The sequence below is a fragment of the Triplophysa dalaica genome, chromosome 9, assembly GCF_015846415.1.
Source record: "Triplophysa dalaica isolate WHDGS20190420 chromosome 9, ASM1584641v1, whole genome shotgun sequence".
Classification (NCBI taxonomy): Eukaryota; Metazoa; Chordata; class Actinopteri; order Cypriniformes; family Nemacheilidae; genus Triplophysa; species Triplophysa dalaica.
In genome coordinates, this window is record NC_079550.1 from 21,004,519 (window position 1) to 21,023,447 (window position 18,929).

The 18,929-nt window shown below is 38.2% G+C and overlaps 2 protein-coding genes across 5 annotated transcripts; both read right to left on the bottom strand.

Moving 5' to 3' along the window:
- Positions 1-2,017: 2,017 nt before the first annotated feature.
- ccdc150 (coiled-coil domain containing 150) lies at positions 2,018-11,749 on the bottom strand. Of its 4 annotated transcripts, none has more exons than XM_056757117.1 (25): positions 11,569-11,749; positions 10,736-11,098; positions 10,445-10,623; positions 10,249-10,365; positions 9,944-10,073; positions 9,805-9,848; positions 9,627-9,719; positions 9,349-9,456; positions 9,171-9,262; positions 7,700-7,877; positions 7,458-7,526; positions 7,237-7,329; positions 7,081-7,164; positions 6,848-6,946; positions 6,499-6,564; positions 6,290-6,414; positions 5,600-5,681; positions 5,388-5,512; positions 5,009-5,111; positions 4,777-4,935; positions 4,515-4,583; positions 3,845-3,982; positions 3,270-3,335; positions 2,672-2,821; positions 2,018-2,387 (listed from the first exon to the last, which is right to left on the bottom strand). In XM_056757117.1, exons 2-25 carry the CDS (start codon positions 11,094-11,096, stop codon positions 2,256-2,258), a joined length of 2,862 nt encoding a protein of 953 aa, XP_056613095.1. In that variant the 5' UTR covers positions 11,097-11,098; positions 11,569-11,749; the 3' UTR covers positions 2,018-2,255. The 4 variants fall into 4 exon arrangements, with proteins under 4 accessions (XP_056613095.1, XP_056613096.1, XP_056613094.1 ...); XM_056757118.1 differs by lacking the exon at positions 11,569-11,749 and adding an exon at positions 11,455-11,558; XM_056757116.1 differs by lacking the exon at positions 11,569-11,749 and adding an exon at positions 11,242-11,323.
- A 300-nt stretch (positions 11,750-12,049) lies between these two features.
- Positions 12,050-18,248, bottom strand: usp16 (ubiquitin specific peptidase 16). Its single transcript, XM_056756727.1, has 17 exons — positions 18,053-18,248; positions 17,763-17,845; positions 17,469-17,692; positions 17,156-17,259; positions 16,951-17,066; positions 16,009-16,214; positions 15,814-15,909; positions 15,602-15,732; positions 15,268-15,355; positions 15,001-15,082; positions 14,692-14,837; positions 14,186-14,353; positions 13,424-14,066; positions 13,253-13,347; positions 13,082-13,168; positions 12,801-12,933; positions 12,050-12,677 (listed from the first exon to the last, which is right to left on the bottom strand). Exons 2-17 carry the CDS (start codon positions 17,821-17,823, stop codon positions 12,556-12,558), a joined length of 2,502 nt encoding a protein of 833 aa, XP_056612705.1. The 5' UTR covers positions 17,824-17,845; positions 18,053-18,248; the 3' UTR covers positions 12,050-12,555.
- Between the last annotated feature and the right edge of the window lie 681 nt (positions 18,249-18,929).

Sequence of the window (18,929 nt, forward strand, 5' to 3'; positions counted from 1 at the left end):
ACCAAAAATGTCAACCGTATATCACTTCAAACCTGTGTGACTTTCTATCTTCGCCAGAACACAAAAGAAGATATTTTGAAGAACGTTGGTAACCAAACAACCCTGGATCTCATTGACGTATGAACACACAACCACAGAGACCATTTCTTGAAATATCTTTTGTGTTCCACACAAGAAAGAGTCACAGACAGGTTTGAATGGCATGAGGATCCAGATTTTTTTAAATGTTGAAGAGAAACCGTGTCCTTTTAGATGCTGTTATTGCCAGCATTTCTTCGGAAGTCTGTCGTAACTCATAACATGATTCCTGATTAAAAACAACATTTAGAAAATTATAACATTTTTAGGGGATTGTTTTTATTTGTTTACAAATCAGATTTAAGGATATTTAAGGCTAATATTTACAATATCTTGAATAAAGTACAGTATACCACAGCAGGACACTGCCGTCCATAGTGCATTTATATAAACTCAGTATTTCTCCATCTGTGGATTTACACCTGTAGTAACTTTGCCACCCGTAGCCATGGCAACTAAGCAAAGGCCAGCACTAAGAAAGCACCCTGAGAAAAAACGCATACCAGCAGTTCACACACACAAACACACATGCAAAATGAAGGCAGAACAGCAATCTGGGACACAATTCCCACCCAGGCAAACAGGAACTGGGTGTTGTATCCTGCATTTTAAGATTGTAATCGTGAATTGTGTTACATAAAAATGACGGCCTGGAAGAACTATACACAGTTAAAACAAATGCATTTACAGACAGAAACCCAGAAATGTAGTATATTCGATGATTTTGTGTAATGTGTGAAAACCCGTGTTGTGTACAGTATATTAACATTATTAGCAAATTCCAGCAGTGCGGTCATGTGTAAAATTTTAAAATCAAGTGTCAAGGGCAAATGGTGCAAATCTCAATCATATATTAAAAGAGACAAAATACCCAACACAAAACGTCATGTTTGCTGGTGCATGTCATAATATGCATGCATCAGCGCATACGCAAAATGTGTGTGTGATGTCTTCTATTGTTTTGAAGTTGAACGCATATGAAAACAAAAGTTACATTTAAGTTGTGTAGTCAACATGACGTCACGGCTTCAACTCAAAACTACAGCCACCGTTTAAAACGCAAGAAACTTTTTATTGCTGGTCTCACTCGCAGATCGACGTGGAACCACCTAGAAATCTGCAACAGTGACAGTCACGGTTTCTCCACTTCAGCAAAGTTACACTGTAGCAAAGTTGCGTGTTTACAACGGCGCGAGTTTGTTATAATGTATCAAACCGACAACAAATCAAAGACCTGTTGCGTGTCAAACACTTCAAAAGTATCCGTCTCCACTTCACGCACGCGGACCGCGCCGTTGCGTTCGCGTGTTCGATTAAAACCCACTCAACCTGGACTCGGTCTCGCGCACACGCGCCGTGCGCGTGGGACACTTCCACGCACTTTTCGCTTACCGCCGCAGTCCGTGTCCAACGCGCACCGCCCGGAGGGGCTTCCGTATTCGGTTTGTATTCCTCGCAGTTGCTGTCACGGCTCTTGGGGCTTCTGGTCGTGGGTGAGCGAGCGAACGGGGGCTCGACCTGGATTACGTGGCAGTACTTGAGGCCGAGGAGGAGGAGCGAAGGGGAAGGAGGTGAGAAAGAAAACGAGACAGCTGGAGTGATACTCACCCCTCACTGCCGACAGGGGGGGTTGCGGAGTATTCATTTTGAGAATACCTCGCTTGTGCAGTCTTTAAAATGAATTCAACTTTGCATGATATGGTGTTATCATATTCAGATATATACGAACTTTAAAATTGCCACTTTAATGCAGTTATTGTCCAAATGTATTTAAGAAATTGAATACACAACAAATTCGATGAAATAATGCTTTGTTGACATTATGAAAAGCTTTGCATTACTAGGAAGAATTAATAAACAATTATACATAGACGGACACACAGAAAATAATATTTTTTTAAAGTATTTATTTTACAAGTTTTATTTACATGTAGTTGCCTTTAAATTGTTAATTTAAAAGACTCTATTTTTAATTCAGTTTTTAAGTAGCCTATTAGTCATGATGTTTTTTTTTCACTAAACTCTGACTAATTTCAGAGAGCATGGACAGTTCATAACTGCATTTTTATTCCTAGACACATAAAAGCAACAAAATGCTTAATATTTGTTTTATATTTGATATATTGCATGTTTGAAATAGTTCCTTTGTGTAGTTCGTGCAGTATAATCAGGTGATGTCACGTCAGTGTGTGCACATGTCTGGTGGGTTTGTAACTGCTGGTGATGCGTGTCTGGTCTTTCTTGATCTCCCAGCGCTGTAATGTAAAGTCCCAGGGCTCCAGTTCAGTGTCAAAAACACAAGTGTCGGTCTGAAAACAAAGCATAACCTTCAGGCCACACAGAAATGGGGTTAAAAATCCTAAAATACATTTTTGACATTTTTATGCATGTATCATGTCCATCTTTAACTCTGCTAAAACTATAACATTTTTAAATATTTTGATTCCTAATCTCACTTTTATATTTTCTTCTGTTCAGACTACAAAATACATTTAAATCAGAATCTAAAGAACACATTTCAGATTTTGCTTCTTGTCTCAATGGTTATTTCAGTGATTCTGTCTGTATACATATCAGTGCTACAGACATGCACCTCACTTCTATTTTGAGCTGCAGCTGATGTTGTGCAGTCTTTTTCTGTCCTCCAGAAGTTCTCTGTGAGTTTCTGAGGCACAGACTCGTCTTTAAAGCTCTCAGATATAGAGCAGAGATCTCTGTGATCCTCGATCGTGTTCTCTGTGATCTGAAGAACACAGGGGGGAAAAACAAGGAATTTGATCAAAGACGTGAACGGGAGTAAAAAGAAAGTTCTTTCCTCTGGAGGGATCACTTCAACACTGGCTATGATCAGAGGAGGAGGCGTTGGCCTGAATCATGAAACGATTTTGAGCATCAATCTGAGGATTTTAGAAACAGAGAGATGCTCCAAACTTCCATAAAACTTCATTTGCCTATAACATACACTATATTAACGAAATCAAGGGGGTTCAATGATGGTTTTAATATTTATGAGCTAGTTTTTCTTTTCAGTTAGTGCTTTTCGCTTCACTGCTGATATTGTTTATACTTATACTAAATGTACCAAACTTTTGATAAACATCTCGTCCCACAATAATGATGCTTATTATTGTTGAAATGCCATGCAGAATTAAACAAATTTATGGTGTCCGATGGTGGTGGGGTCTGTTTACCTCCCCATGGCTCACTTCTGCCTGATCTCTCTCGTCCTGGAGCTGTTTCAACTTCTTTTCCAAATGCTGCACACACAGAGACAATAGCTTTATTCAGCACAAAGCTCCTGATTATTCATTTACATAATGGCATTTCTCCAACACTCTGTTGGTATTGCAGTATCAATGCCCTGCAGGGCGTAACAGACAGCAAGATGAAGGAATTCTAGACTGCTGGTACTAACCAAATACAGAAAAACATTTTCAGAGAGAATTAAGTTAAAAAACGAAACACATGCCGCAATGACCCAAGTGCCCTTAGCCCTTAAGTCCACACATGGTGGCATGAATTGTTGTGAAGTAGAGTGCAACTGTGCACAAAGATGAGGGCATATAAATCAGAAACAAAATATCAAATGGGAAACCCTGTGGTCTTGTGGATTTTATTTAGACACACGTGCACATCTAGGGTAAAATAATGGGACGTCCCATTGACACAGATTTAAGAATGACTCCATAGGAATCTACTACCCAAGACTCTTCTATACAGAGAAGTAGGTGGGACAGGCCAACACATACGAGGAAGTAATGCATACCAGACATTTCTCATGTAGTGTGTGATTCAGCTCTCTCTCAGCCTGTAGCTCCCCCTGCTCCCCCTGGTTGGAGGCTAGAAACTGAAGCTCTGTCTGAAGAGATGCCATCTCAGAATGGAGCTGCTGAAAAGACTGAGACTGACACACACACACATACAGTATAAATAGACACTAGGAGTTATTGTAGGGATAGGTCAAAATGGTTAACTTGTTAATAATTAGTTAGTGAGGTTTAAGTGGGTTCATATATAGCTTATATTTTTCTGAGGCAGTGCTTTAAACACAATTTCTTTGTGATGTTTTAGCATTCTAATATCCTTTTTTAAAGTATATCAAAGCAGCTACATCTGCACATTCATCTTCTTTAAAGACCGTCATTGCAGTCATAAATGCCCCAGTTTTCAACCCTTTCAGTCAATTTCAAGACAATTACTGTCAGACTTCAGGTTAATCTCTTTATGTAAAGACAGCATTTGCGCTCTTTGAAATAAAATGTTATTGTTAGGCTTTTTATTAGCCGAATATCTGTCGGTTATAATTATTTTTACTCATCTTTCATACATTGCTATGAAACAGCTTCGAATGATTCAGCTCTTTTTATGAATTTATAATGAAGGCAACTTCTAGAATTCAATGTAAATGAAGGGAAGTAAGTTTGTGTGTTTTATACCTGTTCATAACTTCTTTTCTTATAATCATCCTTTATTTCTTCAAGACTTTCAATTTCAGCTTCCAGATCCTGTCAGGAGGAGCAAAAGTATGATTGTGAGGCAGTATAACAGTGAGACAGACTGGGAAGGACTTAACATTTTACACGTATACTGTTAAACAATTTGCTGGAGAATTATAGCATATGAATAAAAAATTTTCAAGCGTTCTATCTGAACACTACTAAAAGTCTTGTAAGACCAAAAGTGGGTAAAGTAGCACACCTTAATTCTCAGCGAGCTGTTCTCAGGTGTCCTGCTGTTCAAATGAGACTTCAGACAGGACACAAGCTTCTCCAGGTCAGACACCTTCTCTCGAAGCTCCTGATTGGCTTGTGAAAGGTCATGTGATTTCAATGATGCCTCATCAAGTGCTTTTTTCAGCTGAGGGAATAAAACATAACTGTTGGAGGTGCCCTAAATGTTCTGGCCAATCAAAGTGTCTTTCTTAAGTTACCTGTCGCTTTGAGTCTTTCTTTCTTTTGAGCAGCTTCTTGAAGGAATCTAAATGTTCTGTCAGTCGACAAATCTTGTCCCTTGCATCTTTTAGCTCCACCTCTCTAATGATGGAATCATGAAACACGTCAATACATTCTGACACTTAATGTTTTGACTCAAGTTTAGTGTATCGAATATATAAAAGACACAAATGTAACTTAACTGCATATGAAAATAACGTTTGGTACAACATGATACAGAACATTCACATTAGTGACATTCAATATAAAAACAAACAATGCAGAAAAATGCTAAAATATCAAGGATTATCTGAGAAAAGAAGTGTTCGTGATGTCACATCATGATTAACTATTACATGGACATGTAGTGTTTCTCACCTCGGTCTCAGTGTGTTTAGTTTCTCTTGTGCGTTGTGGTTTTCCTGCAGGAGCTGTTCTAAATTCTGAGCAAGTTTCCTGTTGTCAAACTGAGCCTCATCGAGAGCTTTTTCCAAAGACTCAACCTTTAACATGTGAATGTATACAACGTAAGTCTGTCTTATATACTTGACGTATATTTTATCGTCAGTGTGTTTGTTTTAGTGTTTTACCTTATTTCCGGTTATGCGTGTCAACTTCTCCAGGTGCTCAGCTTCAGCCCTAAGCTTCTGAATCTCTTTCATAGCCTGCAGTCTGACACAGACACATAAACGTTTTGGAAGACAGTACGTTCTTATTACTTATTATAAACATTCTAGGCAGCTTTCCTGTAGCTTAGTGGTTACAGCATGGCGCTAGCAACACCAGGGTCATAGGTTCAATCCCAGGGATTCCCCGTACTCAGGAACAAATGTTTAGTACAATGCAATGCAAGTATGCCAAATGCATTTATCGGGAATATGTCTATCAAGCTATAAGGCAAATCACAGTAGAATACATTTTAGAAATGACATTTGGATGAAAGCGTTTGCTAGATAAATAAAAGTAAATACATGCATCTTATGAATTAACTTAAAGCCTCTATGTACAGTATAATCCATTATAAAGAGTTATTAAAGAGTTAAATGCATTATAATTCTTCATAATGTGTGTTTTAATGCATTATATGTAGTTGTAAAGAATTATAACCAATTTAAAATGTGTAGTGTAACAATGAATTGCTAAGTGTTATAATGCACTAACTGTGATAACAATAATTTATAAGCCATTACAATGCAATAAAAGGTCCAATACAATGCTTTAAAACTACTTTTAGGAAAGTGTTACAGAATGTTTTCCCAGTTAAAGACACACACACTCACTTCTCTTTCCTGAGTGTGTGTAGTTCCTGTGTTCTATCTTGCAGCTCAGTCTGTAGTGTCTGTGTGTTCTGCTGCAGAAGAGTGTGAGATGACAGGACCTTCTCCAGCACCTGTACCACTTCATTCTGTTACACAAATAAAGAAATGAACAAATGAACATCCAGATTCATCCAAATCCTCTATGCGCACACAAACATGAACACACAAACCGTGTCTCTGTGCTGTTGCTGTAACATATGAAGATGCTCTTTCAGAGTGTTGTTCTCGCTCTGTACCTGCGAGAGAGTGAGAGAGAATCTCAAAGATGTGTTTGAGCCCTTCTGGATACATATTGAATCAGTCGCAAATGTAATGTTGCAGATTCCGGATTCAGTTCTCGTAAACAATACCAACTGTGAACTATACTATATGCTCACTACGAAAACTATTTTTTAAAGAAATACAAAAAACCCTTCTACTAATCAAACCATCACAAGTATCAAATGACAAAGTGATTTGGTGAAAAAATGAGATAAAATAAGAGAGTTTGTTAAAAGGGGTGTGTGCTTGTGCGTTTACCTGTGTGTAACTGTTCTGCAGTGTAATATTGATCTGACAGTATTGACTGCATTCTGCTTTCATCGTCTTCAGGTCTTCTCCCATCTGCTGCACTTTTGCCTGTACACACACACGTTGTGGATTTAAACCTGCTTTGTGCACGTATGATACAACTAAAACAAACTGTGTGTCACTGTCAAATGTGACGTAAATACATAACAAATACACAATGCGTGTGTGTGTGAGATAGAGACCTGCAACTTGCCCTTCTCGTAAGCCAGTTTGTTCTTGCTGTCGGTCATGTCCCAGAGCATCTGTTCTACCTGACGATGAGTTTCCTAAGAGAGAAAAAATGATTGAGAGGTAACACGCACACTTGTCTTTGACTCAACAATCATTTGATCTGAGACCTGCTGATGCTGCATGACTGTCAGGCTCTCCATCAGGGCCTTGTTCTCCTTCTCCTGCTTCTGCAGCCCGGAGTTCACTGTGCTAAACTCAATCTGTCAATCACAGTCGTAAACCAAAGATGTAATATTACCATCTTATAACAGACTGTACTGGAGGTTTAAAGATAAAGCTTTATGTAAAGTTCAAATAAAAAACAGTGGACCTCATTTTTTATCAGTACCTTGATCTCTGCCAGCTGTGTTTCAAGACTATTCTTTTCATTTTCAAGCAAAATGATTTTTGAGCTCATCTGAGAAAATTAAGGATAAGTATTAAAGCAGATGTTTAACCTGTTTAACATAACAGTGAGTAATAACAATGAGTTATGAAGGTAAACAACATTGTTAAAAACTTACAGTATATACAGTACGCATTAACGCCAATACAGAATAATTATATTTACTGTAGGCAAAGATAACTTACTTCACTATTTATCTGATCTCTCTCTTTCCTCGTGTTTTCTTCCTTTCTCAGTGCACAGCTAAGCTCCTCCTGAAGCCTCTCGATGGTTTGTTCCAGCATCTGTTGATGATTGACAGCTGTCTGCTGGGCGACAAGAGAACTCTGCTGAAGTCTGGCCTGATCCGCCTTCAACACCTCCCTTAAAATGAAAAGAGCACATTGGGTTATATTCATTTACATTTACATAATTATTTCAAGCCCTTGAATAATAATGCAGGAACTCAGTGGAACAAAGCTTTTCCAAACTTTACTTTTACGGGGTCATATGGCACGACTATGTGTTTTTCATGCATGTATTAGACACGTTAAATTGCAAAAATTTAGTTGCGGAAACAAAAGATGCATTCTATCTAAAAGCAAATGCTCACCCAGACCTGCCTGAAATGCCTCGTGTAACCACACCCCCACAAATCTACGTCAGTTTGTGGTATGATTTGACTAAGACCACCCAAATGTATACACAAGTAAGGTGGGTGTACCTGTCAGTACAACTGCTTTGGAACCTGATGTTCCAAATATGGTAAGAGGTGTAACATTTCCGTCACATGCTTGCAATATTTGACCAATCACTATGCACTGGTTAACTGGCAAATCATAGCACACCTCGCTTTTCAGAGCGATGAGCTTTGTAAAAAATCTGCACGTTTCAGAGAGGCGGAGCAACAAGGAGATACAAACATGCACGGTATGTGGAAAATACAGCGTTTTTGAACCTTGAATCGTGTATACATATTGAATTGCATCTAAAAGAAATATTACTTTTCGTTTTAGCCGTGTCATATGACCCCTTTAAAAAAGTAAACTTAAAATGCTTTATTCACTTGTAAACCCAAGAACTATCAATGAGGAGTACATTTACATATTTTAATGCAAACATATTTATTCTGTAATTATGCAGAAAAACTTTGGCTTATCAAAGGACAAAATGGACGAAATGTGCCCCTGGATCACAAAACCAGTCTTAAGTAGCCTGGGAACATTTTTGTAAAAGACAGAAATACATTTTATGGATCAAAATTATCTATTTTTCTTTTATACCAAAAATCATTAGGATATTGAGTAAAGATCATGTTCCTTGAAGATATTTTGTAAATTTCCTACTTAAATATAACTTTATTTTTGCGAGTGGATGGCCTGCTACAGCGCCACTGATCTACAACTTCGAAGGCATTTTTCTAAATATTTAGATTTTTTGCACTCTCAGATTCACTGAGTTTTAAACGGTTGTATCTCAGCCAGATATTGTCCTATTCTAACAACATCAATATAAAGCTTATTTATTTGGCTTCTGTATTATGTTAAAATCTCAATTTCGAAAAATGTACCTAGGAAACTGGTTTTGTTGTCCAGGTTCACAAATGTGAAACAAGTCACAAAGACGTGCAAGAAAAATCTACAGATAATGTTGTTAAGTAGTGAATGTGGGACTCACAGTTGTTTCTGTAGGGCGAGTTTCTCAGATATTGTGCTCTGTAGTTCAGTCTGACCATTTCTTCTGACTGTGTCTAACAGCTGCATCTGTTCCTTAATGTGTTTAGAATGCACAGATTTGTTTCATGCCTATAAATCACGTGAAACTAAATTTGAGTCTAAATCTGAAATTGAAATACCTTAATGTTGTTTTGACGTTCATTCTGTATTCGAGTGTTTTCGAGTGTTAATGACTGCACTGTAGCTTTCAGCTTTGAACACTGAACCTCTAACTTGTTGTTCAACACCTGAGACACAAATAGAGAGTTAGAGGTTAATACATTACATATATGTAATATTTGCTATGATAAGATGCACATTTCAAAGGAAAAATTTCAAAATATTTAAATGTTAATAGAAGAGGTGAACGTTTCTAACACAGACTCTGAATGTCTATGGTGGTTTGGGCCATGAGTACCTGAACATCAGCTGCAGCTGCTCTGAGATCTCGTTCATCTCTCATGAGTCTAACGTTCTCCTGCTCTCGTTTTTGCAGAGACATCTTCAAATTCTAAAAACACAGACATGTGATGTGTCGACTCAGTGATTCGTACATTGACTACATAACAGTGAGTCAACATTTCATGTTTTCGTACCTTCATCTCTTTGCTCAGCTCTGATATCAAAGTCTCCTTCACATCTGAGTGGAAACAAAATACTCAGGTTTCACAGGCAACAGACAGATTGTGTTAAGAGAATACACGTCTATATGTGTCATAGTTCGTCGTTTCTGACCAGATTGATCTTTGATCTGTTGACACTCTCTCTCCAGGCTGAAGATGTGCTCTGTCCTTGTTTTTAGCTCCGCCCTGTTGACTTGTCTGTCAGCGTGTAGGGTGTGGCGTGCTGCTTCAAGAGCTTTCACCTAGCACACATCATGAGCAAATAACCAACAAAATTTCAAATAAAGCATTTTCTGAGTCATCAAACTTTTTCATGCCAGTTTTTTCCTATGTGGATGCCAAGACATTGCATTTTCTTTATTACTTTTATGAAATGTTTATGAGGTCATCACACATCTTTTCCTGTCCTCGGTTTACCTGTCCACTTTTCCTCTCTATCACTCTCTCCAACTCCTTCACTCTGAGTAGCAGTGCATTGTGGGATTGCTTCGCTTTCAGGTCCACTGCGGTTTCCTGTGCTATCAGCTCCCTCCTCTGTGAATCATAAAGTACCAAACAAAAGTCAACCCTGTTCCTACATAGAAAATCCAGTTATTTTGTGAAGGTACATTACCTTAGCAGATACGGTGCTATGCAGCGCCTCCCTGAGTCTGAACACCTCCTGCTGTGCCTCCTTTCTCTCATCACAAGCCTGCTGCAGTCGATCCTGTAACTTCAACACCTCCCTCCGCGAGGAGCGCTGCTCCTCCTCATACTGACCCTGCAGGATGCTTAACTCCTGATGAAGATGCGCTGCACACAGAGAAATTATAAATGTGAACCCTGCTGAGTTGATAAATCCACCCGAAAATAAGTTAAAGTAACACACACACAACAAAAGACATTTTTAAGAATGAGCACTGACCTGAATGGGATGGATTAAGCTCTCTGTCTGTTTCCAAACGGAAAGTGGCGAGTTTGAGAGCTTGCAATAGGCTCTCCAATCGACACACACGTGAGACGAGCGTTTCACATAGTCTCCATAGCAACCCCTCTCCATCAGCACCCAGGCCCTGATGGATGTTTACTGGACTGACCGGGTGCTTTAAAGAGCTGCTAGCAGAAGAGTTTAAGAGAAGATGATCCGCAGACACTCCCAAAATATTTAGACCCCTCGCTAGCTCTTCTGACTGCTCCTCGGCTGACTGAAGACGTCTCTGTAAGCTGGAGAGAGACTCAAGGGCAGTCGCCCCCATATTCAGAGGACACCCCACTGACCTGGACATTACTGGAGATACGAAGAGACCGACAGAATGAGTTAAAGTTCAAATCTGAGAAATTATTCATTTTTCTCTTTTTAATTGCAATTTATTGATAAAAGGATTTTATGTTAAAACATTTTGTGATCTGATTCTGTCGCACAAAACGTACTTTTGTGATTTCTTTGTACAGTGATGCTGTCTAGTGGTTTCATGCAATGTGTTTACATGGTACTAACTCAGGAGTCTTTTTAAGAATACATCACGAGGCAGCCTCATGCTTTTCTTAAAAAAAACAGATCGAATAATCGACACCCGTCCGTTTTAAAGCGATTTTATTAAGCTAAAGACAACTTTCAATCAGTGCAAAGCACATAAAACGCACCATTACACGATGCAGAATATCTTCCTCACAATAACACTCGTGAGACTCCGGGCCTTTAAGTAAACAACGTATTTGCATTAACCGAAATACAAAGTGGATGTTTTCGTTGCTTACCTTGAGAGAGCCCAGCACTTCCGGCTTACCATCGTTACCATGGAGACCGTTTTCCTCTCGTGCGGCGATGGCGTTCAAAACTCCCGCCCTAGAAAAACGGGCAGACAAGAATAGGTGTGGTTTGACGGATTAGGGATTGTATCGAATTAATAAATTCTACAAAAAAAATTTAACACTATTGTTTAACTTGATGACGATTCTCACTGTCATTACTTAAATGCAAATTATTTCCCAGAATGCCTACGTTTCCAAATAAAACAGATGGGCTGATGACGCGCTTCTTGTTACGTTTCTAAGCGCGTGTACAGCTAGACCAATCACAGTCGTTTGCGATCGCTTTACGTAAAATACAATGAAATTATAATTTCAACAATTTGATAAAGATGTACACAACATTTTTTACTTTATTTTAAAATATCCATATGAACTGAACGTATTCCTATTTAACTTCGACAAGAAGTTCATGCCACATCATATAATGTTATTGGGGACAGGTAATTATTTATTTAATATTTATTGCAAGATAAAACTGTACCACAGTATATATTTCAGACATTAAAAATAATACATTTAAAATGTAATAGGATAACTATCACGACATAATGTAAACACGGTTGATCATGTCTCATGTGTTCCCCCAAAATGTGCATAATCGTTATGAAAATAAAAGTCAGTCTTGGAAGCAGAGTTGCTTTGTGAAAGAAACCATCATAAACGTTCATCAAATCATTACATAATTTGACATTTAATACAAATATTTCATGATATTTTTATTAAATGTATTACATGTATGTTGTGGATCTTGATTGGTAAATTAAAACCGTTTCCCTGGTACAGCCGCTGATAATACACAGAAAAAATCTGCTCATACAACTTCAAGTTTTCATTTCTTTTCAGTTTGTTATAACAGGATTTCCCAGCAGCATCAGCAGCGATGGAGACAGAATGAAGCTCCAGCAGCCCTTTTGGGTTGAATAGACCACATGATTATAAGATCTTCTCGTAGAACAGGAGGTAGGCTTGAGAACTCTGAACTTTGGCCTCTGTAACCGGATGGATGCTGGTGTCGCTTACGTGGAACCACGACCCTTTACTGGCCTCGACATCACCTAAGATAAGATACAAATGATTAGATGTGATTATAATAAATACTCACTGTGTTTCCTGTGACATATTCGACTTTGTGAAGACACACGGCTGTGTATAAGTGTTGAACCTTCATCAATACTCACCGTTTTCTACTGAGTTGTGCGTGGATGTTCGGGATTTAACGAAAGCTGTGTAGTGTCCTGATCGCATGGTTCCACTGTGTTCCACTATGCCGTAAAGACTGTACAACACTCGCGTCTCACTCTCTGTAATTCCCTACAATACAAAAACACTTTTTATATATTTTTTAAATCCGAGAGGACTAGATCTATGCCACGTCACCTTTCCTGAAACAAAGCTAAAATATAAGGATGGGTGGTGTGAAACTGAATTTGGTAGATGAGGAAGTGGATAATTTTCTCACCTTGCAGTTCAAGGAGCAGAACGGCGCAAGATCCAGGATTTGAGGGAACTGAACGTGTCGGTTTACTTTACAAACACTGTATGAGACCTGAAAAGAAAGGAAAACATTTATTGAAAAAAAATGACAGACGCCTTGTTTGATGAGATAAGGTTTTGGGAGAAGACGTTCCACCTGTTGGAATCTTTTCAGGTGAAGTGTGAGCACGGGGGGAGGAGAAGAGATGAGCATCTGCTTCAGAGCGTCTCTGTAAACCCCTTTCTTACCACCTAAACCAACAGCAAATGAAGATATTCAGTCAAGCTGCAATGTGAGTGTCTAAAGACAAAAAAATGTTGTCGGTACCTTCCGAGGCTTTAGGTCCGGACTGACGTTTTGTACAGGTAACACACATCAGTCTGTTGTTCTCTGTGAGTTGCTCAGCCTCTGTAAACTGATAAAGGCAAGACTCCACTGAGCAGTCCTGTTTCCCTGGTGCCTCCCTAGTGGCCAGCCTGTGAAATGCAAGCTCGGGGTCCTGATTGACCACAGTGTATTCTTTAGCATCTACTATCACATCATCTCCATTCTCCATCTCGTGTCCTTCTAGTGTTGCGTCAAGCGACATGATGTTTAGTTCTTCAAGCAAACAATCCTCCTCGGCATGGACATCTCCATCCTCTTCCGCGATTTCACTCCCCCCCTCGTTTGTTTCTCCATCCACGGACATTTCTTCAGAGTTAAGGTCTTCCGATAAGGCAGTAAAGCGGTTGTCAACAGAAGTACTGGGTTCTTGTTCAGGTTCCTCATCATCTTCTTCATCTTTTTGGGATGGTGCGGGAGGCGAGGCATTCGTTTCGGGTGATTGATGCGGTTCGGTTCTTTCACCGGTTTCCACATCAGCGCTCCCCTCAGGTATCTCTTCTGGATTTGTACTGCTTTCGGCATTCTGAGCGGTCAGCACATCCAGAGTGACTTTACTTCCCACTTTCTGCTGTCGTCTCTGAATCTATGGAGACAGAAAACAAAGATGCTGCATTTTCAAATGTTTTCTTTAGTCCAAAATATTCATGTCTACACCATGATGTACTTTTTTAACCTGACACATTAAATAAAGTTTGTCTTTACCTTGGTTTGTTTCTTGGCCTGTTTCTTGGCTTTCTTCTGTTGGTACTTGCTCCCTGCTCCTGTAGGCATTTCTTCATTCCCATTAACCAGAGATGTTGTGTTATCTCCATCCTCACTGACAGTGCTGCGATGCTGTACCGCTTTCTTCTGACTCTTCTTCCTGTAGGCCTGAAGGAGATGCTCAAATCAGTTTTTAAACCCCGTAATGGGCTTTAAGGTATACTGCCCTACAAAGACAAAGTTTAGTAACTACGAAAACACTGAAAAAAATGCCTTCAAAGTTTTCACACCAGCCAGTCATTACAGCTGCAATTTTGACACTCTTGTTTCTCTGAAACGGGACGAAATTGAACCAGGAGACTGATCAAAAACAGAACAGATGTTACAAAGCCCATTTCAAACCTTATCTTAATTTTGACCAAATCTGTAGTTACTCCACTTTGCCTTTGTTGGGGATGTATAGTATTAGTAAAAAACTTCAATGTCTACAACAGACTGAAGGTTACCTCATCAGCTACAGGAAGAGAAAGATCTAGAAACATCTCGGTCACCAGAGACACAGTTCTGCATTCTTTACACATCACCGTGCTGGTCAACTCTCCACCAAACACTCGCTCGACAAAGTTCTTGGGTGTGCCCTTATTCTCATACTCTGTGTAAAATAAAGCAAAACACTAATAATGTTAAATATTACTTCAAAACAGAAATACGTTTTTAAGATTAGACTGAGGGGTTAAACAAAACGTTTAAATGATTTAAAGGTATGGGAAACAAAACAGCTATCAGATGATTTGTTTATTTTCACAATAAATCACCTTTAACAACTTTCTTTGTCTGCTCAGCTTCTAAATGTTTGCCAGAGTTTTTCAAAGCATCCAGAATACCTGAATTTACTCTCTGAAAAACACAGAAAATATAAAAGGGTTGAAGCTTTTAAGATTTAGTTAAATAGACATTTCTCTTACTAATTATTACATTACATCAAAGTTACATTTCAAAGATATTGCGAATCTAACATCGCCATAATGTAGATTCAATGCATGTTTATTTCATATTGTATTATGTTGTATTATTTACAGTACTTTCACTTCTTCCGCCCTCATGCCGTCCAGGAGGTAGCGTAGGAGCTCCTGACTGTCCTGCTGCTGGAATCCTCTGAACCGGGACGCTCTGTGAAGAGTCACACACATCATACACAGACAACGACACACAACATTCATAAACTGTTTTATTCAATTAGAAAAATCAATTTGTCCAGCAGACCAGCAATGAACCAAGAGAATCATCATTTGGCAAAAGCTCCAACATGTATATAAAAACTGTTAACTTAAACAAACACTGGTATTTTCTTATTCAAATAAAGGCTTTTATTAGGTAATAGTTCAGAAATTGTCACAGCCTTCTACAGGTACTCACTTTTTACACACTTGTGTAAATAGTTCCTTTGGGGTCACGGTACCTTTCTTCGTCTCCTGGATTTCATTCAGTAACTGACACATGGCCAGCGTGAGTGAGCCGGGTCTTTCCAGCTGGATCTGAATAGGCTCCTGAAAACCACACATGAAAGATATTAGACATAGAAACAGAAAGAGGAGAATCTACTGAGGGTCTCGTGAAAGCATCAGTACCAGCTGAGAGGACAGATCAGGTGTGATGGTGAGACTGCTCTTCTCATCTGTGATCTGATTCAGCAGGTCTCTCAATAGATTCGTCTGGGACAAATTCTGTCATTCAGATGAAGAAACACAAGAACATCACATCTACATTTCTGTAAATGGTAATCAACTAAATACACTCAGGTGTGTACGATTCTTTAGTGTTACCTGCATGACAGCATTGAAGAAACATGTGTTCCCCAGATTACTGAGACCCCTGACAGGTACTGCACCAGAGATGACCGTGGACGCTTTCTGTTTTTTGGGGCTCTCATTGTGTTTTGAGATAAGTTTGTGGTCCTCCTTGCTCTCCTTTTCCTCACTTTGCATCTGCTCGTTGGGCTTCTCCACCAAACTCTCTTCCTTTTTGCCTTCTGAAGAAACATTATTGTTTCATTTCACAAATGTAATTGTATGTTTAAAAAGAAACTAGCACCTTTAGTCAACTTGAAAATTAGAAGGTCATAGAAAACTAAATAAATGCCTTAACATTTAACATGTAAACATAATCTAAAATGCCTAACAAATATATGTACAATTTTCCATTCATTCACAGAAGGGCTTTGATTTAAAGGGTTATTACCACAAACAGCGCCACCTTGTGACAATACCTAGAGTTCGTAATCAAATGAATTTCTACTTATTTAGTGGCATCATCTAGTTTTGTGATAATGAGCATCAAAATTAATTTCACCACAATTTCAATCTTTGACACGGCATTACTCAGTTGACATTAAAGATATGAAGATTATATTTTCACTGAATGCTCTTTAGTATGTACAATGATTTTATGCAGAAAACAGCAAATCACTAAAAAAATCTCATTTTTCTGTATTTTGTAAATATATAAATTTGTGTCTTTTTGTATACAATATACAAAACCATTTTTGTATATTGTCTCTCAAATATTCTCTATAATTAAAATTATATAATGTTAATAAACTGCATTGCATCTGCCAGACTGAGCTTTCCTTAGATAAACATCAACAGTTCCTGACAGTACAATAGATGAACGATTTAGTTGTGAAAGTCTCATGTATTATAATAAATAACTGTACTATAAATAAAACAAAATTTTAAAGACACTTTCAATAAATAAGAGGGACCTACTCCTGTTAGAGGTTTTCTTGCCCGGCTCTGACAGCACTTGTTTTCTTATGTTTGTTATGAGCTGTGCCAGCTGGCCTGTGCTGGAATACTGGACTTCTTCATCACAGATGTAACACCTTTATAACAGATCAGATCAGAAGATAAGTACTCTTTCATGACACAAACTCTGACATATTCTTATGAAAAACGTGTATGTATCACCTACCAGACGCTCCAAACATCCAAACTGAGCACTAAGATATGGGGCTCTGATCGAGGTGTTTCATAGTGTTTGATCGCATGCTGCTTATCAGAATTTCTCCCACAACCCTGGCAAAGATCACCATGTGTTATTAACACAGGCCGGCCAATAGAAATGTACCAATATAGTGACACCACAAATAATAATTAAAGTAAAATATAATTAAAGTCTGCAGCTCTCTCTTTCTATAAAAGACTTCAAATAAAGCAACCGAAAAGTTATTTTTCCTTTTTAAGATATAACCGCAGTGTATTCTATTTGCAAAACTGTTACTTACTCTGTGGCCACATTTCAGACACATCCACACAGCTGGAGTTTCTCTGTGATTTTCTGAGATCTCGCTGTCAGCTGGACTCTCCCTGTGATCTTCATCATCTGCTCTCTTACTGTCATCTGGACTTACTGGTGCACAGTCTTGACACAGGTTCCAGTGTTCGTTCAAGCTGACTCTCTTCAGTAAACTGTGATCTATTCCTTTACGAATGTGACTACAGGAAATATCTTAAAAACAACAGAGAAAATCAACACTGTTCGGAGTTAAAGTAATAAATACCGGTACGCATGCACATACCTAATGTATCAATGGTGTCGTTGGTACCAGCACTTCTGTCTTTCCTGTTCTTTTTGCCCATTGTGGTCTATTAAGATGAACACCTGAATGGATTTTAAAACATGGCATGTATATTAAATGTACACCTGATAAAAATCTCTTAACACTTGTATTCTAGTAAATAAAGATCAATGATCTCTGAACGTAAAGTAGAAATGTAGTTTAAGAGCGTGTAATTCACAGCCAGCAGTTACATATGAAAACCCAGAGACATCTGTTTAGAGAAGATGATATTAGCAGTTTTAACCTACTGTAATAATATTTAAAGTTCGATGAGCTGACAATAAACGGTTTTATCAATTTAAGAGAACAGCTTAATTATTTGTGGTGTTATAAACATTCATCTAAAGTTGCTTCATTAAACAATCCATAGTAAAAAGAAGATTAAACTATCAGTGTACACAACACATAAAGCATGATCCTCGTCTGGAGTATTTCCGGGTTAGCATCTTCATGCTGTTAATTTCAAAATAAGAGTCTAAGTGGCGTAATTTCATGCGGGTTTTGTTATTCAGTTAAAAATATATAACATTAGCTAAATCCATGTCTAGTTCTTATCTTTTAAATAGTAGTACCTATCAGTTTTACACTGGCATAACGTTGGTTTGACGTTGGACGTTCGATATTCGTGAATTTAGGGACCACCTCTAAAGTTACATACACATAAAAATCCGCACAGTTAAAATGTGTGCATTAGGTGAAACACATATGAACATAATGCAGTTAGTTTTATGACTGTAAGTCATTTTTAATGTGTACGTAACTTTAGAGGCGGTCCCTAAGTTAACGAACAGTACAGTAAAAGGTGTGCATTGTAGTTTCCTTTTTGTATTTGTATAGTTTGTATTTTTATGTGTGTGTAACTTTAGAGACGTTCCCTAAATTTACGAATATCGAACGTCAAAGAAACTTTATTTCAGTTCACTAATACCTGCTTTCGTGCCCATCAAATGGAAAGTAAATGATAGTGTGTTTAACGTCCACCATTTTCTAACAGACACAATTGATGCAAAAAAAAAATATATATTTTCCATAATTTTCTTTACAATACAACGCAATTAACATAAATTTGTATAAAAGCAGGTATTTACTTGTATTTGGTTGATGTAAAACCTTGAGGATTTTGAA